Here is a 23,702-nt window from a genome sequence, read left to right as displayed (position 1 = left end):
ACCCCTGTTATAGACTCATCATCTTCATCACCCCTGTTATAGACGCATCATCTTCATCACCCCTGTTATAGACTCATCATCTTCATCACCCCTGTTATAGACGCATCATCCTCATCACCCCTGTTATAAACTCATCATCCTCATCACCCCTGTTATAAACTCATCATCCTCATCACCCGTTATAGACTCATCATTTTCATCACCCCTGTTATAGACTCATCATCCTCATCACCCCTGTTATAGACTCATCATCCTCATCACCCCTGTTATAGACTCATCATCCTCATCACCCGTTATAGACTCATCATCCTCATCACCCCTGTTATAGACTCATCATCTTCATCAACCGTTACTCATCATCCTCATTACCCCTGTTATAAACTCATCCTCATCACACCTGTAATAAACTCATCATCCTCATCACCCGTTAGACGCATCATCCTCATCACCCCTGTTATAAACTCATCATCCTCATCACCCGTAATAGACTCATCATCCTCATCTTAATCATCACCACCGTCATCATCCTCACCTCGCTGTCCAATTGTATCATGTTCATGCTGGCGTCTCCCTGGGCGACGGTGAACAGGGCTCTGAAGTGAGTGCTGCAAGCCGCCAGCACCGAGCGGTGGGCCTTAAAATGGCGGCTGCCCACCACAATGACACAGTCACACAGCTGGCTGTGGACGCGCTGGTAGTTCAGCTGCTGGAAGACCTACAATAACAACATGAATCACGCGTGGCTCAGTCGCTAGCTAGAGCACGGCTCGTGGGTTCGATTCCCGCTGAGGCCACGCGTACATGTGAAAGACTGTAAGTCGCTTCAGATAAGGGCGTCTGCCAAATGGCATATATTATATTATATTATTATGAAAACACTTTATTGTTAGAGCGTTTTCTTTTTCATTTACTGACTGAAATCATAAAGTTGTTTCCATTTTACCTGGTTGAAGTGGCCCGGGAAGTCCATGACCTGCAGGGAAGGAGGGGAAGAAGGGGAGGGGAGGGAGGGATGGGGGAGAAGGGGAGCGGAAGGGAGGAGGGAAAAGGGGAGGAGGGGGAGAGGAAGGGAGGGGGGAGAAGGGGAGAGGAAGGGAGGAGGGAGAAGGGGAGAGGGGGTGAGAAGGGGAGAGGAGAGGAGGGGGGATAGGAGGAAAGGGGGGGAGAAGGGGAGAGGAAGGGATGGGGCGGAGAAGAGAGGGAGGGGAGGGGGGGAAGGGAGAGGGAAGAGGGAGAGAAAAGGGAGAGGGAGGGGGAAGGAGGGGAGGAAACAGGATTGTAAAAAAAATCTGTTGTGTAATAAATGTCAGGAAAATTAAGTCCTCTTGAGGTAATCCTCCTGACAAAACCTTTGATTGATTAAAAAGTTAGCTTTAAATTGACTGTCAGTGGAGGGGACATTATAGTAGACTATGGTCAATGCTTTGAATATGACATGCTGTAGAAGGCCAGTAGCTACACTAGCTATCACAATTAATTAGTTGAATATATTAACAAATAGATAATAGATGCCTTGTTGAAGTTATTGCATAGGCTATTTCACGGGAAAGTGAAAGTGGGGAACTAGTAACGATATTGAAGAGAATATGTTAAAAATGTGTGTAATGTATGTCTATGCGAAAACATTAGTCAAAGTACAAGCAAGGAAACTGTACAGTTTGTTGACGTCTAGACTGCTATCAGCTAACTAAATAACTAGTCCCCAGTCTGGTGAATACCATCATTGCTAAGCTAAGCTAACTAGCATGTCAGCAACTGGATATCCACTTATCTAGCTAGTTAGCTACTTGCTAACTTTTGAGAAAGGCTGTGTTAAAAGAAATAACAGTGTACACACAGCGATTTGCGGTGAGGTAGCTTAGCTAGCAACATTAGCTAACATTTTTTGTTTTGTTTATAATAACAATCAAGGAGAACAACATCAGCTCATCGAAGTATAATTATTATGTTTGCTCGCTTAGGTGTACGGCTACAATGGCTAATGGCTAATGCTAACTACCTATTATTATTAGCTAATACTAACTACCTAGATAGATTTGCTTAACGTTATTATTAACAGCTGTCAAGTTTCATCCCCTAGAAAGCAGCAAAGCAAAAAAATGCAACATTGATATAACATAAATAAAACAATAAACATGATGATATAATACAAATAAACAGTCTAAGCTAGCTTGCTAATGTTAGCCGCCGGTTACCTTGTTTGTGTTGTCGGTGCTACTCCACGGGTCAGGGTGGACGGACGGGGTTCATCAAGTCCACTCGACCGGACAGAAGGAGGACTACCGACGGCTAGACGGCTCTTCATGGACCGCTATAACGCTTCTCCGGGTGCTCACAGTCACATAGTCGATATGTTGTCCGACTAGGTTAAAACCCCCTCCAAAAAAGGACACAGACAACACAGCTAAATAGCTATGACTCCATGTTGTTACTTTGAACCAATCTAAATTTAGTTTTTAACCCAAAGAGTGTCTTCTCAGGGAGGGGGTGCGGTGGCTGGAGCTAGATGGTTGATGTTTTTCCTCTCTCCCCCCCTCCAAAAAGGACACAGACAACAACACAGCTAAATAGCTACGACTCCATTTAGTTACTTTGAAATCATCTAAATGTAGGTTTTGTTTACCCCCGAAAGCAGGGTCTTCTCAGGGAGGGGGCTGGCGGTTGATGTTCTTCCTCTCCTCCCAGACTCTGTAGGTGGCGCTACACTCCTATCAGCGCACCGTGTTAACGAGTTGCAGTACCACTCCTCGCCATCGGGTGTCGCTGTTGTTTTGTGTGTGGAGGGTGAATATATTTCCGTTTTGTTTTTTTAAGATCCGCTTAACTGACAACAAACATGGATGCCAACTGCACATTGGTTTGCTGTGAAGAGGAGAGAGAAGACGATAAAGCGACTATTGGTAAATATGACTATTTATGTTACAGACGAATTATTCATTGAAAATACAAGATTGCAATTTTAAGCGTCTCCAAGAATTGACAACACGTAAATCCACCCTGTTCCGTAGTACACGTGGGTGCGCTCATGTTAATGCAGTGACGTTAAATGTATAGTAACTTCGGGATTTTGTCATTTAAGTCCTTTATCTACTTCCCAAGAGTCAAATTAACTAATGCATACCATTTTATTTTTTTTATGTCTCTTAGCTTTGTGGTGAGCATAGAGGGCACTATGGTATTGAAGGCAGAGCTGTGGTCGATAAACAGCATCCTCACACATATACGCATTCATGTCAATCCTCAATCCCCCTCTTTCTCCTCAACAGTTCAGTTCTCTAACGGCACCCTGAGGAACACACAGCAGCTGGACTTCAGCTTCTATAAGAACGTGGACGAGACCAACCCTAGGAAGAAGAACCGGCGCATGCTGGTGAGATCACTACGCCTGGTGTAGGGTGACGTTGCCTCTAGAGCGCTGATCTGGGATCCGTTTTGGATCTGTACCCAGGAGCAAAACACAGAGTTGATAAATAAATAAATAAAATTATAAATATTGAGTTATTAAATATTAGACATTTTTGGTAAAACAACATTCCTTCTCTCTGACACGGTCTTCTTCCTGTGTGTTTTTAAGGCTACTTCCTGTGTTTTTAAGGCTACTTCCTGTGTTTTTAAGGCTACTTCTCTCTGACACGGTCTCCTTCCTGTGTGTTTTTAAGGTTACTTCTCTCTGACACGGTCTTCTTCCTGTGTGTTTTTAAAGCTACTTCTCTCTGACACGGTCTTCTTCCTGTGTGTTTTTAAGGCTACTTCTCTCTGACACGGTCTTCTTCCTGTGTGTTTTTTTAAGGCTGCTTCTCTCTGACACGGTCTCCTTCCTGTGTGTTTTTAAGGCTACTTCCTGTGTTTTTAAGGTTACTTCTCTCTGACACGGTCTCCTTCCTGTGTGTTTTTAAGGTTACTTCTCTCTGACACGGTCTTCTTCCTGTGTGTTTTTAAGGCTACTTCTCTCTGACACGGTCTCCTTCCTGTGTGTTTTTAAGGCTACTTCCTGTGTTTTTAAGGCTACTTCTCTCTGACACGGTCTCCTTCCTGTGTTTAGGTTGCAGAATCAGACAGACTCTCCTATGTTGGTAATAACTTTGGAACAGGATCCTTAAAATGCAACAACCTTTGCAAGTAAGTTTTTATTTCAGCAGGTAAAAAACACATCAAAATGTTTACCAAAACAGTGGCAGGGTGGCTGTGTTGTTGTTATGTCTCTCAGCTGTTTACCAAAACAGTGGCAGGGTGGCAGTGTTGTTGTTATGTCTCTCAGCTGTTTACCAAAACAGTGGCAGGGTGGCTGTGTTGTTGTTATGTCTCTCAGCTGTTTACCAAAACAGTGGCAGGGTGGCAGTGTTGTTGTTATGTCTCTCAGCTGTTTACCAAAACAGTGGCAGGGTGACAGTGTTGTTGTTATGTCTCTCAGCTGTTTACCAAAACAGTGGCTGGGTGAGAGTGTTGTTATGTCTCTCAGCTGTTTTCCTAAAACAGTGGCAGGTTGACAGTGTTGTTATTATGTCTCTCAGCTGTTTACCAAAACAGTGGCAGGGTGACAGTGTTGTTATTATGTCTCTCAGCTGTTTACCAAAACAGTGGCAGGGTGTCCATGTTGTTATGTCTCTCAGCTGTTTACCAAAACAGTGGCAGGGTGGCCATGTTGTTATGTCTCTCAGCTGTTTACCAAAACAGTGGCAGGGTGACAGTGTTGTTATGTCTCTCAGCTGTTTACCAAAACAGTGGCAGGGTGCAAGTGTTGTTATTATGTCTCTCAGCTGTTTACCAAAACAGTGGCAGGGTGACAGTGTTGTTATGTCTCAGGTATTATGTCGGGGTGCTGAACAAGGAGACCATGAGGATGGAGGTGCACAACGCTCAACTCTTCAACATGCAGCCCGTCATCCCAGGTACGTCATCCCCTATCAGATAACACCCTTCAGTGTGACAGTCATCCCCTATCAGATAACACCCTTCAGTGTGACAGTCATCCCCTATCAGATAACACCCTTCAGTGTGACAGTCATCCCCTATCAGATAACACCCTTCAGTGTGACAGTCATCCCTTATCAGATAACACCCTTCAGTGTGACAGTCATCCCCTATCAGATAACACCCTTCAGTGTGACAGTCATCCCCTATCAGATAACACCCTTCAGTGTGACAGTCATCCCCTATCAGATAAAACCCTTCAGTGTGACAGTCATCCCCTATCAGATAACACCCTTCAGTGTGACAGTCATCCCCTATCAGATAAAACCCTTCAGTGTGACAGTCATCCCCTATCAGATAACACCCTTCAGTGGGACAGTCATCCCCTATCAGATAACACCCTTCAGTGTGACAGTCATCCCCTATCAGATAACACCCTTCAGCGTGACAGTCATCCCCTATCAGATAACACCCTTCAGTGTGACAGTCATCCCCTATCAGATAACACCCTTCAGTGTGACAGTCATCCCCTATCAGTCTACTTGCTACACCAGAAACCAATTAGATTTGTTATCATTTCAATTCACAAGATAGAATGTTTCGGCCATGGGGGTACTGGGGGGGGGGGGGGGGTTACTGGGGTTGGGCTGTTGGGCGGGGGGGGTACTGGAGTTGGGCAACACTGACCTATACCAATCAAATCTCAGATCTCCACAAGTACATAGAGGTTGATGTGTGATTGGGTCATCAACTTCTTCTGTTTTAAAAAAAAAACAGGCTGGATGAATGGCTGTACCAAACCCAATCAAATGTGTATTTGTCACTTTCGCCCCCGATACAACCTGGTGTAGGTCGACCTCACCGTGTTGAACTGGAGCCCCCGATACGACCTGGTGTAGGTCGACCTCACCATGTTGAACTGGAGCCCCCGATACAACCTGGTGTAGGTCGACCTCACCGTGTTGAACTGGAGCCCCCGATACAACCTGGTGTAGGTCGACCTCACCGTGTTGAACTGGAGCCCCCGATACAACCTGGTGTAGGTCGACCTCACCGTGTTGAACTGGAGCCCCCGATACAACCTGGTGTAGGTCGACCTCACCGTGTTGAACCCCCGATACAACCTGGTGTAGGTCGACCTCACCGTGTTGAACTGGAGCCCCCGATACAACCTGGTGTAGGTCGACCTCACCGTGTTGAACTGGAGCCCCCGATACAACCTGGTGTAGGTCGACCTCACCGTGTTGAACTGGAGCCCCCGATACAACCTGGTGTAGGTCGACCTCACCGTGTTGAACTGGAGCCCCCGATACGACCTGGTGTAGGTCGACCTCACCGTGTTGAACTGGAGCCCCCGATACAACCTGGTGTAGGTCGACCTCACCGTGTTGAACTGGAGCCCCCGATACAACCTGGTGTAGGTCGACCTCACCGTGTTGAACTGGAGCCCCCGATACAACCTGGTGTAGGTCGACCTCACCGTGTTGAACTGGAGCCCCCGATACAACCTGGTGTAGGTCGACCTCACCGTGTTGAACTGGAGCCCCCGATACAACCTGGTGTAGGTCGACCTCACCGTGTTGAACTGGAGCGTCGTCTCTCTGACTAACATGTCGTCTGTTTCCCAGGGGAGTCGTCTCTCTGACTAACATGTCGTCTGTTTCCCAGGGGAGTCGTCTCTCTGACTTCACTAACATGTCGTCTGTTTCCCAGGGGAGTCGTCTCTCTGACTAACATGTCGTCTGTTTCCCAGGGGAGTCGTCTCTCTGACTTCGCTAACATGTCGTCTGTTTCCCAGGGGAGTCGTCTCTCTGACTTCACTAACATGTCGTCTGTTTCCCAGGGGAGGCGTCTACAGAGAATGATGCGTCCCAGAACACAGATCTAACATACAGGGAAAAGGTACCTCCGTTCATTTCTGTTAAAAAATAGAACCCGGAACGTTCTAGAGTTCCGTCAGCCTTGAACATCTCCCCTCCCCTTAGTCTCTGGTTCCAGGGATTAGAGTTTCCCCCAAGACTTCCTGTCAGGTTTAAGTGTTGTTTTACTAAATCCACTGCGGGCTACAGTATAATCTGCATTTGATCACATCAATCATAAGAATGAATACCTAACCCCCCCCCCCCACCCCCCCTACAGGTGGACTCTCTGATCGAGGCGTTTGGTACCAACAAGCAGAAGAGAGCTCTGACCTCCAGGAGACTAAACCAGGTGGGCAGTGAGACCCTGCAGAGTGCTGTAGCAAAGGCTGCCCACACCATCATAGACCAGAAGGGCCTGGAAGGTACCTACACACACACACCTGTATACCTACCTACACACACACACACACACACACACCTGTATACCTACACACACACACACACACACACACACACACACATCTGTATACCCACACACACACACACACACACCTGTATACCAACACACACACCTGTATACCTACACACACACACACACACACACACACACACAGTGAGACCCTGCAGAGTGCTGTAGCAAAGGCTGCCCATTCCATCATAGACCAGAAGGGCCTGGAAGGTACCTACACACACACCTGTATACCTACCTACACACACACCTGTATACCTACCTACACGCACACCTGTATACCTACACACACACCTACAGTACATTTGGGAAGTATTCAGACCCCTTCTCTCTTTCTCCACATTTTGTTAAGTTACAGCCTTTTTTATCCTCAAATCAACACACAAGACCCCTTAATGACATCACAATGCCCCTTAATGACATCACAAGACCCCTTAATGACATCACAAGACCCCTTAATGACATCACAAGACCCCTTAATGACATCACAAGACCCCTTAATGACATCACGAGACCCCTTAATGACATCACAAGACCCCTTAATGACATCACAAGACCCCTTAATGACATCACAAGACCCCATAATGACAAAGCGAAAAACGGGTTTAGAAATGTTTGCATGTTTATTAAAAAATAAACCGAAATAAGTATTGAGACTCTGAATTGAGTTCGGGTGCATCCTGTTTCCATTGATCATCCTTGAGGTGTTTCTACAACTTTCTACAACACACAAGTCCACCTGTGGTAAATTCAATTGATTGGGAAGGATTTGGAAAGGCACACACACCTGTCTATATAAGGTCGCACAGTTGACAGTGCGTGTCAGATCAAAAAACAAGCCGTGAGGTCTGAAGGAATTGTCCGTAGAGCTCCGAGACAGGATTGTGTCGAGGCACAGATCTGGGGGAAGGGTACCAAAACATTTCTGCAGCATTGAAGGTCCCCGAGAACACAGTGGCCTCCATCATTCTGAAATGGAAGAAGTTTGGAACTACCAAGACTCTTCCTAGTGCTGGACGCCCTGCCACACTGATCAATCTGGGGAGAAGAACCCAATGGTCACTCTGATAGAGTTCCTCTGTGGAGATGGGAGAACCTTCCAGAAGGACAACCATCTCTGCAGCACTCCACCAGTCAGGCCTTTATGGTAGAGTTGCCAGACGGAAGCCACTCCTCAGTAAAAGGCACATGACAGCCCGCTTGGAGTTTGCCAAAAGGCACCTAAAGACTCTCAGACCATGAGAAACAAGATTCTCTGGTCTGATGAAACCAAGATTGAACTCTTTGGCCTGAATGCCAAGCGTCACGTCTAGAGAAAACCTGGTACCATCCCTACGGTAAAGCATGGTGGTGGCAGCGTCAAGCTGTGGGGATGTTTTTCAGCGGCAGGGAGACTAGTCAGGATCGAGGGAAAGATGAACGGAGTAAAGTACAGATCCTTGATGAAAACCTGCTACTTGGTATTATGGGGTATTGTGATGTCATTATGGGGTATTGTGATGTCATTATAAGGTATTGTGATGTCATTATGAGGTATTGTGATGTCATTATGGGGTATTGTGATGTCATTATGGTGAGAGAGAAAAAAAACAATTGAATTAATTTTAGAATACGGCTGTAATGTAACAAAGTGGAATAAGTCAAGGGGTCTGAATACTTTCTGATGGACACAGTCAGACCAGAAGACGTACGCACACACACCTGTACAGTAACACACACACCTGTACAGTAGCACACACACCTGTACAGTAGCACACAGCAGTAACACAGTGAATGTTTCCCTCCTCCAGCCCTTCAGCAGGAGGTTGTTCAGGCAGAGTCCCAGTCTGAAGTGTCTCATTACCTTCCTCCCTGCTACCCCGACGCCGACACACCTCAACACGTCTACCTGTTTGACGACAGTATCCTTCACCTGGACTGTGTGTGTGTGACTCCAGGTTAAGGTGTGTGTGTGTGAGACTCCAGGTTAAGGTGTGTGTGTGTGTGTGACTCCAGGTTAAGGTGTGTGTGACTCCAGGTTAAGCTGTGTGTGTGTGACTCCAGGTTAAGCTGTGTGTGTGTGACTCCAGGTTAAACTGTGTGTGTGTGACTCCAGGTTAAGCTGTGTGTGTGTGTGTGTGTGTGTGTGACTCCAGGTTAAGCTGTGTGTGTGTGTGTGTGTGTGTGTTTCTCCAGGTTAAGCTGTGTGTGTGTGTGTGACTCCAGGTTAAGCTGTGTGTGTGTGTGTGACTCCAGGTTAAGCTGTGTGTGTGTGTGACTCCAGGTTAAGCTGTGTGTGTGTGTGTGAGCAGGTTAATGTGTGACCAGGTTAGTGTATGACCAGGTTAATGTGTGACCAGGTTAATGTGTGGCCAGGTTAATGTGTGGCCGACCAGGTTAATGTGTGTGTGACCAGGTTAATGTGTGTGTGACCAGGTTAATGTGTGTGTGACCAGGTTAATGTGTGACCAGGTTAATGTGTGTGAGACCAGGTTAATGTGTGTGTGTGTGACCAGGTTAATGTGTGTGTGACCAGGTTAATGTATGGCCAGGTTAATGTATGGCCAGGTTAATGTGTGACCAGGTTAATGTGTGTGTGACCAGGTTAATGTGTGGCCAGGTTAATGTGTGACCAGGTTAATGTGTGTGTGACCAGGTTAGTGTGTGGCCAGGTTAATGTATAGCCAGGTTAATGTGTGTGTGTGTGACCAGGTTAATGTGTGTGTGTATGGCCAGGTTAATGTGTGTGTGTGTGACTAGGTTAATGTGTGTGTATGGCCAGGTTAATGTGTGTGTATGACCAGGTTAATGTGTGACTAGGTTAATGTGTGTGTATGGCCAGGTTAATGTGTGTGTGTCCTTACCTGAGTCCCAGTCCTGTCTCCGGTGGAGTACGATGTCCTGGATGCTGCTGGCTCCAAGATGGCCGCCCTGACCCCAGAGGAACTACAGAACTTAACAGATGAAGGGTCGGACTACAACACTCATACTGTTGTTGACGTTGTTGTGGTGTTGTTGTTGACTTTGTTGTTGATGCGGTGGTGGCGTTGTTGTGTTGGCGTTGTTGTTGTGTTGTTGACGTTGTATTGACGTTGTTGTTCCAGGTGTCAGAGCGTGGTGCGTCAGTTGGAGAGCCTGCCCAGAGAGGGCGTGGCCAGAGAGAGACATGCTCGCTGTGCCTTCTACCTCCTCCTGCTGCTCAAACTGGCACGGCAGAAAAACATGACTCGCAAGTGTGAGTGCCATGCCGTGTGTGTCTGTCTGTCTCTGCGTGTCTGTCTGTCTGCGTGTGTGTCTGTCTCTCTGTGTGTGTGTGTGTGAGAAGCAAGTGTTGACTTTTTAAAAAGTAATCCTCGTTTGAGCCTGCACCTGTAGTGTTCACCGAGAACATAATCTCTAATCTCTCGTATCATTAAGGGTTGTGTTAATGTTGTTTTCTAGTCAGGAGGAGGGCTGTCCTCGTATCAGTAAGGGTTGTGTTAATGTTGTTTTCTAGTCGGGCAGGAGGAGGGCTGCCCTCGTATCATTAAGGGTTGTGTTAATGTTGTTTTCTAGTCGGGCAGGAGGAGGGCTGCCCTCGTATCATTAAGGGTTGTGTTAATGTTGTTTTCTAGTCGGGCAGGAGGAGGGCTGCCCTCGTATCATTAAGGGTTGTGTTAATGTTGTTTTCTAGTCGGGCAGGAGGAGGGCTGCCCTCGTATCATTAAGGGTTGTGTTAATGTTGTTTTCTAGTCGGGCAGGAGGAGGGCTGCCCTCGTATCATTAAGGGTTGTGTTAATGTTGTTTTCTAGTCGGGCAGGAGGAGGGCTGCCCTCGTATCATTAAGGGTTGTGTTAATGTTGTTTTCTAGTCGGGCAGGAGGAGGGCTGCCCTCGTATCATTAAGGGTTGTGTTAATGTTTTCTAGTCGGGCAGGAGGAGGGCTGCCCTCGTATCATTAAGGGTTGTGTTAATGTTTTCTAGTCGGGCAGGAGGAGGGCTGCCCTCGTATCATTAAGGGTTGTGTTAATGTTGTTTTCTAGTCAGGAGGAGGGCTGTCCTCGTATCATTAAGGGTTGTGTTAATGTTGTTTTCTAGTCGGGCAGGAGGAGGGCTGTCCTCGTATCATTAAGGGTTGTGTTAATGTTGTTTTCTAGTCGGGCAGGAGGAGGGCTGCCCTCGTATCATTAAGGGTTGTGTTAATGTTGTTTTCTAGTCAGGAGGAGGGCTGCCCTCGTATCATTAAGGGTTGTGTTAATGTTGTTTTCTAGTCAGGAGGAGGGCTGTCCTCGTATCATTAAGGGTTGTGTTAATGTTTTCTAGTCGGGCAGGAGGAGGGCTGCCCTCGTATCATTAAGGGTTGTGTTAATGTTGTTTTCTAGTCGGGCAGGAGGAGGGCTGCCCTCGTATCATTAAGGGTTGTGTTAATGTTGTTTTCTAGTCGGGCAGGAGGAGGGCTGCCCTCGTATCATTAAGGGTTGTGTTAATGTTGTTTTCTAGTCGGGCAGGAGGAGGGCTGTCCTCGTATCATTAAGGGTTGTGTTAATGTTGTTTTCTAGTCGGGCAGGAGGAGGGCTGTCCTCGTATCATTAAGGGTTGTGTTAATGTTTTCTAGTCGGGCAGGAGGAGGGCTGCCCTCGTATCATTAAGGGTTGTGTTAATGTTGTTTTCTAGTCGGGCAGGAGGAGGGCTGCCCTCGTATCATTAAGGGTTGTGTTAATGTTGTTTTCTAGTCGGGCAGGAGGAGGGCTGCCCTCGTATCATTAAGGGTTGTGTTAATGTTGTTTTCTAGTCGGGCAGGAGGAGGGCTGCCCTCGTATCATTAAGGGTTGTGTTAATGTTGTTTTCTAGTCAGGAGGAGGGCTGCCCTCGTATCATTAAGGGTTGTGTTAATGTTTTCTAGTCGGGCAGGAGGAGGGCTGTCCTCGTATCATTAAGGGTTGTGTTAATGTTTTCTAGTCGGGCAGGAGGAGGGCTGTCCTCGTATCATTAAGGGTTGTGTTAATGTTGTTTTCTAGTCGGGCAGGAGGAGGGCTGCCCTCGTATCATTAAGGGTTGTGTTAATGTTGTTTTCTAGTCAGGAGGAGGGCTGTCCTCGTATCATTAAGGGTTGTGTTAATGTTGTTTTCTAGTCGGGCAGGAGGAGGGCTGCCCTCGTATCATTAAGGGTTGTGTTAATGTTGTTTTCTAGTCGGGCAGGAGGAGGGCTGCCCTCGTATCATTAAGGGTTGTGTTAATGTTGTTTTCTAGTCGGGCAGGAGGAGGGCTGCCCTCGTATCATTAAGGGTTGTGTTAATGTTGTTTTCTAGTCGGGCAGGAGGAGGGCTGCCCTCGTATCATTAAGGGTTGTGTTAATGTTGTTTTCTAGTCGGGCAGGAGGAGGGCTGCCCTCGTATCATTAAGGGTTGTGTTAATGTTGTTTTCTAGTCGGGCAGGAGGAGGGCTGCCCTCGTATCATTAAGGGTTGTGTTAATGTTGTTTTCTAGTCAGGAGGAGGGCTGTCCTCGTATCATTAAGGGTTGTGTTAATGTTTTCTAGTCGGGCAGGAGGAGGGCTGCCCTCGTATCATTAAGGGTTGTGTTAATGTTGTTTTCTAGTCGGGCAGGAGGAGGGCTGCCCTCGTATCATTAAGGGTTGTGTTAATGTTGTTTTCTAGTCGGGCAGGAGGAGGGCTGCCCTCGTATCATTAAGGGTTGTGTTAATGTTGTTTTCTAGTCGGGCAGGAGGAGGGCTGCCCTCGTATCATTAAGGGTTGTGTTAATGTTGTTTTCTAGTCGGGCAGGAGGAGGGCTGTCCTCGTATCATTAAGGGTTGTGTTAATGTTGTTTTCTAGTCGGGCAGGAGGAGGGCTGTCCTCGTATCATTAAGGGTTGTGTTAATGTTTTCTAGTCGGGCAGGAGGAGGGCTGCCCTCGTATCATTAAGGGTTGTGTTAATGTTGTTTTCTAGTCGGGCAGGAAGAGGGCTGCCCTCGTATCATTAAGGGTTGTGTTAATGTTGTTTTCTAGTCGGGCAGGAGGAGGGCTGCCCTCGTATCATTAAGGGTTGTGTTAATGTTGTTTTCTAGTCAGGAGGAGGGCTGTCCTCGTATCATTAAGGGTTGTGTTAATGTTGTTTTCTAGTCAGGAGGAGGGCTGTCCTCGTATCATTAAGGGTTGTGTTAATGTTGTTTTCTAGTCGGGCAGGAGGAGGGCTGCCCTCGTATCATTAAGGGTTGTGTTAATGTTGTTTTCTAGTCGGGCAGGAGGAGGGCTGCCCTCGTATCATTAAGGGTTGTGTTAATGTTTTCTAGTCGGGCAGGAGGAGGGCTGCCCTCGTATCATTAAGGGTTGTGTTAATGTTGTTTTCTAGTCAGGAGGAGGGCTGCCCTCGTATCATTAAGGGTTGTGTTAATGTTGTTTTCTAGTCAGGAGGAGGGCTGTCCTCGTATCATTAAGGGTTGTGTTAATGTTGTTTTCTAGTCAGGAGGAGGGCTGTCCTCGTATCATTAAGGGTTGTGTTAATGTTTTCTAGTCAGGAGGAGGGCTGCCATCGTATCATTAAGGGTTGTGTTAATGTTGTTTTCTAGTCAGGAGGAGGGCTGCCATCGTATCATTAAGGGTTGTGTTAATGTTGTTTTCTAGTCAGGAGGAGGGCTGTCCTCGTATCATTAAGGGTTGTGTTAATGTTTTCTAGTCAGGAGGAGGGCTGCCATCGTATCATTAAGGGTTGTGTTAATGTTGTTTTCTAGTCAGGAGGAGGGCTGTCCTCGTATCATTAAGGGTTGTGTTAATGTTGTTTTCTAGTCAGGAGGAGGGCTGCCCTCGTATCATTAAGGGTTGTGTTAATGTTTTCTAGTCGGGCAGGAGGAGGGCTGCCATCGTATCATTAAGGGTTGTGTTAATGTTGTTTTCTAGTCAGGAGGAGGGCTGCCCTCGTATCATTAAGGGTTGTGTTAATGTTTTCTAGTCAGGAGGAGGGCTGCCCTCGTATCATTAAGGGTTGTGTTAATGTTGTTTTCTAGTCAGGAGGAGGGCTGTCCTCGTATCATTAAGGGTTGTGTTAATGTTGTTTTCTAGTCAGGAGGAGGGCTGTCCTCGTATCATTAAGGGTTGTGTTAATGTTGTTTTCTAGTCGGGCAGGAGGAGGGCTGCCCTCGTATCATTAAGGGTTGTGTTAATGTTGTTTTCTAGTCGGGCAGGAGGAGGGCTGCCCTCGTATCATTAAGGGTTGTGTTAATGTTGTTTTCTAGTCAGGAGGAGGGCTGTCCTCGTATCATTAAGGGTTGTGTTAATGTTGTTTTCTAGTTGGGCAGGAGGAGGGCTGTCCTCGTATCATTAAGGGTTGTGTTAATGTTGTTTTCTAGTTGGGCAGGAGGAGGGCTGTCCTCGTATCATTAAGGGTTGTGTTAATGTTGTTTTCTAGTCTGGCAGGAGGAGGGCTGTCCTCGTATCATTAAGGGTTGTGTTAATGTTGTTTTCTAGTTGGGCAGGAGGAGGGCTGCCCTCGTATCATTAAGGGTTGTGTTAATGTTGTTTTCTAGTCGGGCAGGAGGAGGGCTGCCCTCGTATCATTAAGGGTTGTGTTAATGTTTTCTAGTCAGGAGGAGGGCTGCCATCGTATCATTAAGGGTTGTGTTAATGTTGTTTTCTAGTCAGGAGGAGGGCTGTCCTCGTATCATTAAGGGTTGTGTTAATGTTGTTTTCTAGTCAGGAGGAGGGCTGTCCTCGTATCATTAAGGGTTGTGTTAATGTTTTCTAGTCAGGAGGAGGGCTGCCCTCGTATCATTAAGGGTTGTGTTAATGTTTTCTAGTCAGGAGGAGGGCTGTCCTCGTATCATTAAGGGTTGTGTTAATGTTGTTTTCTAGTCAGGAGGAGGGCTGTCCTCGTATCATTAAGGGTTGTGTTAATGTTGTTTTCTAGTCGGGCAGGAGGAGGGCTGCCCTCGTATCATTAAGGGTTGTGTTAATGTTGTTTTCTAGTCGGGCAGGAGGAGGGCTGCCCTCGTATCATTAAGGGTTGTGTTAATGTTGTTTTCTAGTCGGGCAGGAGGAGGGCTGTCCTCGTATCATTAAGGGTTGTGTTAATGTTGTTTTCTAGTCGGGCAGGAGGAGGGCTGCCCTCGTATCATTAAGGGTTGTGTTAATGTTTTCTAGTCTGGCAGGAGGAGGGCTGCCCTCGTATCATTAAGGGTTGTGTTAATGTTTTCTAGTCAGGAGGAGGGCTGCCCTCGTATCATTAAGGGTTGTGTTAATGTTGTTTTCTAGTCGGGCAGGAGGAGGGCTGCCCTCGTATCATTAAGGGTTGTGTTAATGTTTTCTAGTCGGGCAGGAGGAGGGCTGCCCTCGTATCATTAAGGGTTGTGTTAATGTTTTCTAGTCGGGCAGGAGGAGGGCTGCCCTCGTATCATTAAGGGTTGTGTTAATGTTGTTTTCTAGTCGGGCAGGAGGAGGGCTGCCCTCGTATCATCCACATCAAGCTGATGAGGACCTTCACCGTGGAGACCTTCAATAACGGCAGGTAGCTGTCCACTCGCTGGCACCCTACGTAGTGCACTAGATCGTCTGCTTTTCAGATAGCACCCTACGTAGTGCACTAGATCGTCTGCTTTTCAGATAGCACCCTACATAGTGCACTAGACCCGGGCCCATAGATCGTCTGCTTTTCAGATAGCACCCTACGTAGTGCACTAGACCCGGGCCCATAGATCGTCTGCTTTTCAGATAGCACCCTACGAAGTGCACTAGACCCGGGCCCATAGATCGTCTGCTTTTCAGATAGCACCCTACGTAGTGCACTAGACCCGGGCCCATAGATCGTCTGCTTTTCAGATAGCACCCTACTAGACCCGGGTCCATAGATCGTCTGCTTTTCAGATAGCACCCTACTAGACCCGGGTCCATAGATCGTCTGCTTTTCAGATAGCACCCTACGAAGTGCACTAGACCCGGGCCCATAGATCGTCTGCTTTTCAGATAGCACCCTACGTAGTGCACTAGACCCGGGCCCATAGATCGTCTGCTTTTCAGATAGCACCCTACTAGACCCGGGTCCATAGATCGTCTGCTTTTCAGATAGCACCCTACATAGTGCACTAGACCCGGGTCCATAGATCGTCTGCTTTTCAGATAGCACCCTACATAGTGCACTAGACCCGGGTCCATAGATCGTCTGCTTTTCAGATAGCACCCTACATAGTGCACTAGACCCGGGCCCATAGATCGTCTGCTTTTCAGATAGCACCCTACGTAGTGCACTAGACCCGGGCCCATAGATCGTCTGCTTTTCAGATAGCACCCTACGTAGTGCACTAGACCCGGGCCCATAGATCGTCTGCTTTTCAGATAGCACCCTACTAGACCCGGGTCCATAGATCGTCTGCTTTTCAGATAGCACCCTACGAAGTGCACTAGACCCGGGCCCATAGATCGTCTGCTTTTCAGATAGCACCCTACGTAGTGCACTAGACCCGGGCCCATAGATCGTCTGCTTTTCAGATAGCACCCTACTAGACCCGGGTCCATAGATCGTCTGCTTTTCAGATAGCACCCTACATAGTGCACTAGACCCGGGTCCATAGATCGTCTGCTTTTCAGATAGCACCCTACGTAGTGCACTAGACCCGGGTCCATAGATCGTCTGCTTTTCAGATAGCACCCTACGTAGTGCACTAGATCGTCTGCTTTTCAGATAGCACCCTACGACGTGCACTAGACCCGGGCCCATAGATCGTCTGCTTTTCAGATAGCACCCTACGTAGTGCACTAGACCCGGGTCCATAGATCGTCTTGCTTTTCAGATAGCACCCTACGTAGTGCACTAGACCCGGGCCCGTAGATCGTCTGCTTTTCAGATAGCACCCTACGTAGTGCACTAGACCCGGGCCCGTAGATCGTCTGCTTTTCAGATAGCACCCTACGTAGTGCACTAGACCCAGGCCCATAGATCGTCTGCTTTTCAGATAGCACCCTACGTAGTGCACTAGACCCGGGTCCAAAGATCGTCTGCTTTTCAGATAGCACCCTACGTAGTGCACTAGACCCGGGTCCAAAGATCGTCTGCTTTTCAGATAGCACCCTACGTAGTGCACTAGACCCGGGTCCATAGATCGTCTTGCTTTTCAGATAGCACCCTACGTAGTGCACTAGACCCGGGCCCATAGATCGTCTGCTTTTCAGATAGCACCCTACGTAGTGCACTAGACCCGGGCCCGTAGATCGTCTGCTTTTCAGATAGCACCCTACGTAGTGCACTAGACCCGGGCCCGTAGATCGTCTTGCTTTTCAGATAGCACCCTACGTAGTGCACTAGACCCGGGCCCATAGATCGTCTGCTTTTCAGATAGCACCCTACTAGACCCGGGTCCAAAGATCGTCTGCTTTTCAGATAGCACCCTACGTAGTGCACTAGACCCGGGCCCGTAGATCGTCTGCTTTTCAGATAGCACCCTACGTAGTGCACTAGACCCGGGCCCGTAGATCGTCTGCTTTTCAGATAGCACCCTACGAAGTGCACTAGACCCGGGCCCGTAGATCGTCTGCTTTTCAGATAGCACCCTACGTAGTGCACTAGACCCGGGTCCAAAGATCGTCTGCTTTTCAGATAGCACCCTACGTAGTGCACTAGACCCGGGTCCATAGATCGTCTGCTTTTCAGATAGCACCCTACGTAGTGCACTAGACCCGGGTCCATAGATCGTCTGCTTTTCAGATAGCACCCTACATAGTGCACTAGTTAGGGAATAGAGCTCTCCTTTCCTTCCTCTTGAATTAAAAAACAGATTTAGTTAAATTCAGTAGCTACATTGGTATTAATGTGTGTGTGTGTGTGTGTGTGTCTCTCTAGGGTGCAGAACGTGGTGTCTACGTCGATGCGTGTGAAGGTGGCAGCGTACTGCCTGGCCCTGCTGCTCCACATGGGAGACATGACCGCTGACCTCACACTGTTACACAGAGACCTGGGGGTCACAGAAAAACGGTGAGAGACCTGGGGGGGGTTCACAGAGACCTGGGGGGGGGGTTCACAGAGACCTGGGGGGGTTCACAGAGACCTGGGGGGTTCACAGAGACCTGGGGGGGTCACAGAGACCTGGGGGGGTCACAGAGACCTGGGGGGGTCACAGAGACCTGGGGGGGGGTCACAGAGACCTGGGGGGGGGTCACAGAGACCTGGGGGGGAGTCACAGAGACCTGGGGGGGAGTCACAGAGACCTGGGGGGGTCGCAGAACAGGAGAGAGACCTGGGGGGGGGTCACAGAGACCTGGGGGGGGGTCACAGAGACCTGGGGGGGGGTCACAGAGACCTGGGGGGGGTCACAGAACAGGAGAGCGAGAGACACACCTCTTTAAAAAAAAAAATGAGGTGCCGAAATTGTTGCAACCTCTATTACTAGCCTGTTCAACCTCTTTCGTATCGTCTGAGATTCCCAAAGATTGGAAAGCTGCCACGGTCATCCCCCTCTTCAAAGGGGGAGACACTCTCGACCCAAACTGCTACAGACCTATATCTATCCTACCATGCCTTTTCTAAGGTCTTCGAAAGCAAAGTTAACAAACAGATCACCGACCATTTTGAATACCTGGGTGTCTGGTTAGACTGTAAACTCTCCTTCCAGACTCACATTAAGCATCTCCAATCCAAAATCAGATCTAGATCCAAAATTAAATCTAGAATCGGCTTCCTGTATCGCAACAAAGCCTCCTTCACTCACGCCGCCAAACTTACCCTTGTAAAACTGACCATCCTACCGATCCTCGACTTCGGCGATGTCCTTTACAAAATAGCCTCCAACACCCTACTCAACAAATTGGATGCAGTTTATCACCACTGCCATTCATTTTGTCAACACAGCCCATATACTACCCACCATTGCGACCTGTACGCTCTCGGTGGCTGGCCCTCGCTTCATACTCGTCGCCAAACCCACTGGCTACAGGTTATCTACAAGTCTCTGCTAGGTAAATCCCCGCCTTATCTCAGCTCACTGGTCACCATAGCAGCACCCAATCGTAGCATGCGCTCCAGCAGGTATATTTCACTGGTCACTCCCCAGAGCCATTTCCTCCTTTGGCCGCCTTTCCTTCCAGTTCTCTGCTGCCAATGACTGGAACGAACTGCAAAAATCTCTGAAGTTGGAGACTCATATCTCCCTCACTAGCTTTAAGCACCAGCTGTCAGAGCAGCTCACAGATCACTGCACCTGTACATAGCCCATCTGTTAACAGCCCATCTATCTATCTACCTCATCCCCATACTGGGATTTATTTATTTATCTTGCTCCTTTGCACCCCAGTATCTCTACCTGCACGTTCATCTTCTGCACATCTACCATTCCAGTGTTTAATTGCTATATTGTAATTACTTCACCACCATGGCCTATTTATTTCCTTAACTCCCTTATTTATTTACCTCATTTCCACTCACTGTATATAGACTTTTTGTTTTCTTTTGTTCTACTGTATTATTGACTGCATGTTTTGTTTATTCCATCTGTAACTCTGTGTTGTTGTTTGTGTCGCACTGCTTTGCTTTATCTTGGTCAGGTCGCAGTTGTAAATGAGAACTTGTTCTCAACTGGCCACCTGGTTAAATAAAGGTGTTCTCAACTAGTCTACCTGGTTAAATAAAGGTGTTCTCAACTGGCCTACCTGGTTAAATAAAGGTGTTCTCAACTAGCCTACCTGGTTAAATAAAGGTGTTCTCAACTAGCCTACCTGGTTAAATAAAGGTGTTCTCAACTAGCCTACCCGGTTAAATAAAGGTGTTCTCAACTAGCCTACCCGGTTAAATAAAGGTGTTCTCAACTAGCCTACCCGGTTAAATAAAGGTGTTCTCAACTGACCTACCTGGTTAAATAAAGGTGTTCTCAACTAGCCTACCTGGTTAAATAAAGGTGTTCTCAACTAGCCTACCTGGTTAAATAAAGGTGTTCTCAACTAGCCTACCCGGTTAAATAAAGGTGTTCTCAACTAGCCTACCCGGTTAAATAAAGGTGTTCTCAACTGGCCTACCTGGTTAAATAAAGGTGTTCTCAACTAGCCTACCTGGTTAAATAAAGGTGTTCTCAACTGACCTACCTGGTTAAATAAAGGTGTTCTCAACTAGCCTACCTGGTTAAATAAAGGTGTTCTCAACTAGCCTACCTGGTTAAATAAAGGTGTTCTCAACTGACCTACCTGGTTAAATAAAGGTGTTCTCAACTAGACTACCTGGTTAAATAAAGGTGTTCTCAACTGACCTACCTGGTTAAATAAAGGTGTTCTCAACTAGACTACCTGGTTAAATAAAGGTGTTCTCAACTGGCCTACCTGGTTAAATAAAGGTGTTCTCAACTAGCCTACCTGGTTAAATAAAGGTGTTCTCAACTAGTCCTACCTGGTTAAATAAAGGTGTTCTCTACTAGCCTACCTGGTTAAATAAAGGCGTTCTCAACTAGCCTACCTGGTTATATAAAGGTGTTCTCAACTAGCCTACCTGGTTAAATAAAGGTGTTCTCAACTAGCCTACCTGGTTAAATAAAGGTGTTCTCAACTAGTCCTACCTGGTTAAATAAAGGTGTTCTCTACTAGCCTACCTGGTTAAATAAAGGCGTTCTCAACTAGCCTACCTGGTTAAATAAAGGTGTTCTCAACCAGCCTACCCGGTTAAATAAAGGTGTTCAACTAGCCTACCTGGTTAAATAAAGGTGTTCTCAACTAGCCTACCCGGTTAAATAAAGGTGTTCTCAACTAGCCTACCCGGTTAAATAAAGGTGTTCTCAACTAGCCTACCCGGTTAAATAAAGGTGTTCTCAACTGACCTACCTGGTTAAATAAAGGTGTTCTCAACTAGCCTACCTGGTTAAATAAAGGTGTTCTCAACTAGCCTACCTGGTTAAATAAAGGTGTTCTCAACTAGCCTACCCGGTTAAATAAAGGTGTTCTCAACTAGCCTACCCGGTTAAATAAAGGTGTTCTCAACTGGCCTACCTGGTTAAATAAAGGTGTTCTCAACTAGCCTACCTGGTTAAATAAAGGTGTTCTCAACTAGCCTACCTGGTTAAATAAAGGTGTTCTCAACTAGCCTACCTGGTTAAATAAAGGTGTTCTCAACTGACCTACCTGGTTAAATAAAGGTGTTCTCAACTAGACTACCTGGTTAAATAAAGGTGTTCTCAACTGACCTACCTGGTTAAATAAAGGTGTTCTCAACTAGACTACCTGGTTAAAGAAAGGTGTTCTCAACTGGCCTACCTGGTTAAATAAAGGTGTTCTCAACTAGACTACCTGGTTAAATAAAGGTGTTCTCAACTTGCCTACCTGGTTAAATAAAGGTGTTCTCAACTGGCCTACCTGGTTAAATAAAGGTGTTCTCAACTGGCCTACCTGGTTAAATAAAGGTGTTCTCAACTAGCCTACCTGGTTAAATAAAGGTGTTCTCAACTAGCCTACCTGGTTAAATAAAGGTGTTCTCAACTGGCCTACCTGGTTAAATAAAGGTGTTCTCAACTGGCCTACCTGGTTAAATAAAGGTGTTCTCAACTGGCCTACCTGGTTAAATAAAGGTGTTCTCAACTAGCCTACCTGGTTAAATAAAGGTGTTCTCAACTGGCCTACCTGGTTAAATAAAGGTGTTCTCATCTGGCCTACCTGGTTAAATAAAGGTGTTCTCAACTAGCCTACCTGGTTAAATAAAGGTGTTCTCAACTAGCCTACCTGGTTAAATAAAGGTGTTCTCATCTGGCCTACCTGGTTAAATAAAGGTGTTCTCAACTGGCCTACCTGGTTAAATAAAGGTGTTCTCAACTGGCCTACCTGGTTAAATAAAGGTGTTCTCAACTAGCCTACCCGGTTAAATAAAGGTGTTCTCAACTGGCCTTCCTGGTTAAATAAAGGTGTTCTCAACTGGCCTACCTGGTTAAATAAAGGTGTTCTCAACTAGCCTACCTGGTTAAATAAAGGTGTTCTCAACTAGCCTACCTGGTTAAATAAAGGTGTTCTCAACTAGTCTACCTGGTTAAATAAAGGTGTTCTCAACTAGCCTACCTGGTTAAATAAAGGTGTTCTCAACTGGCCTACCTGGTTAAATAAAGGTGTTCTCAACTAGCCTACCTGGTTAAATAAAGGTGTTCTCAACTAGCCTACCTGGTTAAATAAAGGTGTTCTCAACTAGCCTACCTGGTTAAATAAAGGTGTTCTCAACTAGCCTACCTGGTTAAATAAAGGTGTTCTCAACTAGCCTACCTGGTTAAATAAAGGTGTTCTCAACTAGCCTACCTGGTTAAATAAAGGTGTTCTCTGCTGGCCTACCTGGTTAAATAAAGGTGTTCTCAACTAGCCTACCTGGTTAAATAAAGGTGTTCTCAACTAGCCTACCTGGTTAAATAAAGGTGAAATAAATCAAATAAATACAAATGTAGCTACTTTAAATAAATAAAGGTGAAATAATTAATAAAAACACAAAAGCAACAGCGTTACTGATATTTTCTCTCTCTGTGTGTGCGTGCGTGTGTCTCTGTGTGTGTCTGTGTTTATCTCTCTCTGTGTGTATCTGTGTGTGTGTGTGTATGTTTATATCTGTGTGTGTGTGTGTCTCTCTCTGTGTGTGTGTGTGTGTCTCTCTCTGTGTGTGTGTAGGATGGTGGAGGTGGCCAAGTCGATGGGGCTGACCCTGTCCAGACACGGCTGTGTGACGGGGGACGACGACGGTCCGAAGGCCGAAAACAGACTGGCGTCTCTGCAGCTGCCCCTGGTCAAATACCACACGTTCACGGAGATACGCAAACGCAAAAAAATGCATTAGAGGAAGACGAGGAAGACGAGGGGAAACGCTTCCAAAAACACACCGACAGCGTCCCACTGAGCAAAATAGTACGCAGCGTCGTCTGGTTATGTCTGAAGTTCAACGTTCACCTTCTACTACCGTTTCTGTCAAGCCGTCTGCAGCAGACAGTCTGATACATCCAACGTGACGCTCTACCCAGAACGCACTGCGCAGCGTTGTTTACTGGAGATGAATGTACGTCTGGGTGTACCAACATGTAATGACTCTGTCGGTGTGATTGAAGTGTAAGGAGGAGGGGAGGAAGACATGGGGTAAGGAGGAAGAGGGAAGGGTAAATATTCCTAGAGAGGGAGGAGAGGAAGACCGGGGTATTGAGGAAGAGGGAAGGGTAAATATTCCTAGAGGGGAGGTGAGGAAGACGGGGATAACGGGGAGGAGAGGAAGAGTGAAGGGTAGAGGGTAAATATTCCTAGAGAGGGGAGGTGAGGAAGACGGGGATAAGGAGGAAGAGGGTAAATATTCCTAGAGAGGGAGGAGAGGAAGATCGGGGTAAGGAGGAAGAGTGAAGGGGAGAGGGTAAATATTCCTAGAGGAGGAAAGAGGGTTAGATAAAGATGGATACTAGAAACCCTCCTCACAGTATTCTGTAAACAAATACAACATTTAATGTAATAAACTGAGTTCAGGTTGTGTGTGAGTTCATACCGCTCTGTCAGAACATCATTTAATGTAATAAACTGAGTTCAGGTTGTGTGTGAGTTCA

At 46.9% G+C, this 23,702-nt stretch overlaps 2 protein-coding genes across 2 annotated transcripts in view; one reads left to right on the top strand and one right to left on the bottom strand.

Moving 5' to 3' along the window:
* Window positions 1-2,696, bottom strand: part of LOC110513338 (zinc finger and BTB domain-containing protein 5) — a 9,495-nt gene extending 6,799 nt beyond the window's left edge. Inside the window, exons 1-3 of the mRNA XM_090188274.1 lie at window positions 2,196-2,696; window positions 944-973; window positions 533-715 (exon numbers count right to left, since the gene is read on the bottom strand). Coding sequence (XP_090044400.1) covers window positions 533-715; window positions 944-970 — 210 coding nt within the window. The 5' untranslated portion in view covers window positions 971-973; window positions 2,196-2,696. The remainder of the gene's footprint in view (window positions 1-532; window positions 716-943; window positions 974-2,195) is intronic.
* Window positions 2,668-23,702, top strand: LOC118936860 (DNA-directed RNA polymerase I subunit RPA49). The gene is made up of 12 exons (XM_090188309.1): window positions 2,668-2,900; window positions 3,267-3,370; window positions 4,043-4,119; window positions 4,804-4,889; window positions 6,755-6,813; window positions 7,051-7,195; window positions 9,033-9,143; window positions 10,097-10,190; window positions 10,326-10,456; window positions 15,616-15,697; window positions 18,023-18,154; window positions 22,792-23,702. The coding sequence occupies exons 1-12, from the start codon at window positions 2,837-2,839 to the stop codon at window positions 22,955-22,957; spliced, it is 1,251 nt and encodes a 416-aa protein (XP_090044435.1). The 5' UTR covers window positions 2,668-2,836; the 3' UTR covers window positions 22,958-23,702.

Source organism: Oncorhynchus mykiss, chromosome 10 (assembly GCF_057628025.1).
Source record: "Oncorhynchus mykiss isolate SJ-2025 chromosome 10, ASM5762802v1, whole genome shotgun sequence".
Classification (NCBI taxonomy): domain Eukaryota; kingdom Metazoa; phylum Chordata; class Actinopteri; order Salmoniformes; family Salmonidae; genus Oncorhynchus; species Oncorhynchus mykiss.
Note: the sequence above shows the minus strand (reverse complement) of the source record. Positions and strands in the feature narration are given on the sequence as shown.

Bases quoted from the DNA above. Each gene is read 5' to 3' on its own strand.
- LOC118936860 (XM_090188309.1), top strand. From the start codon at position 2,837: ATGGATGCCAACTGCACATTGGTTTGCTGTGAAGAGGAGAGAGAAGAC. The intron at 15,698-18,022 runs GTAGCTGTCCAC...GTGTCTCTCTAG, and splicing joins GAGACCTTCAATAACGGCAG to GGTGCAGAACGTGGTGTCTA. The intron at 18,155-22,791 runs GTGAGAGACCTG...GTGTGTGTGTAG, and splicing joins CTGGGGGTCACAGAAAAACG to GATGGTGGAGGTGGCCAAGT.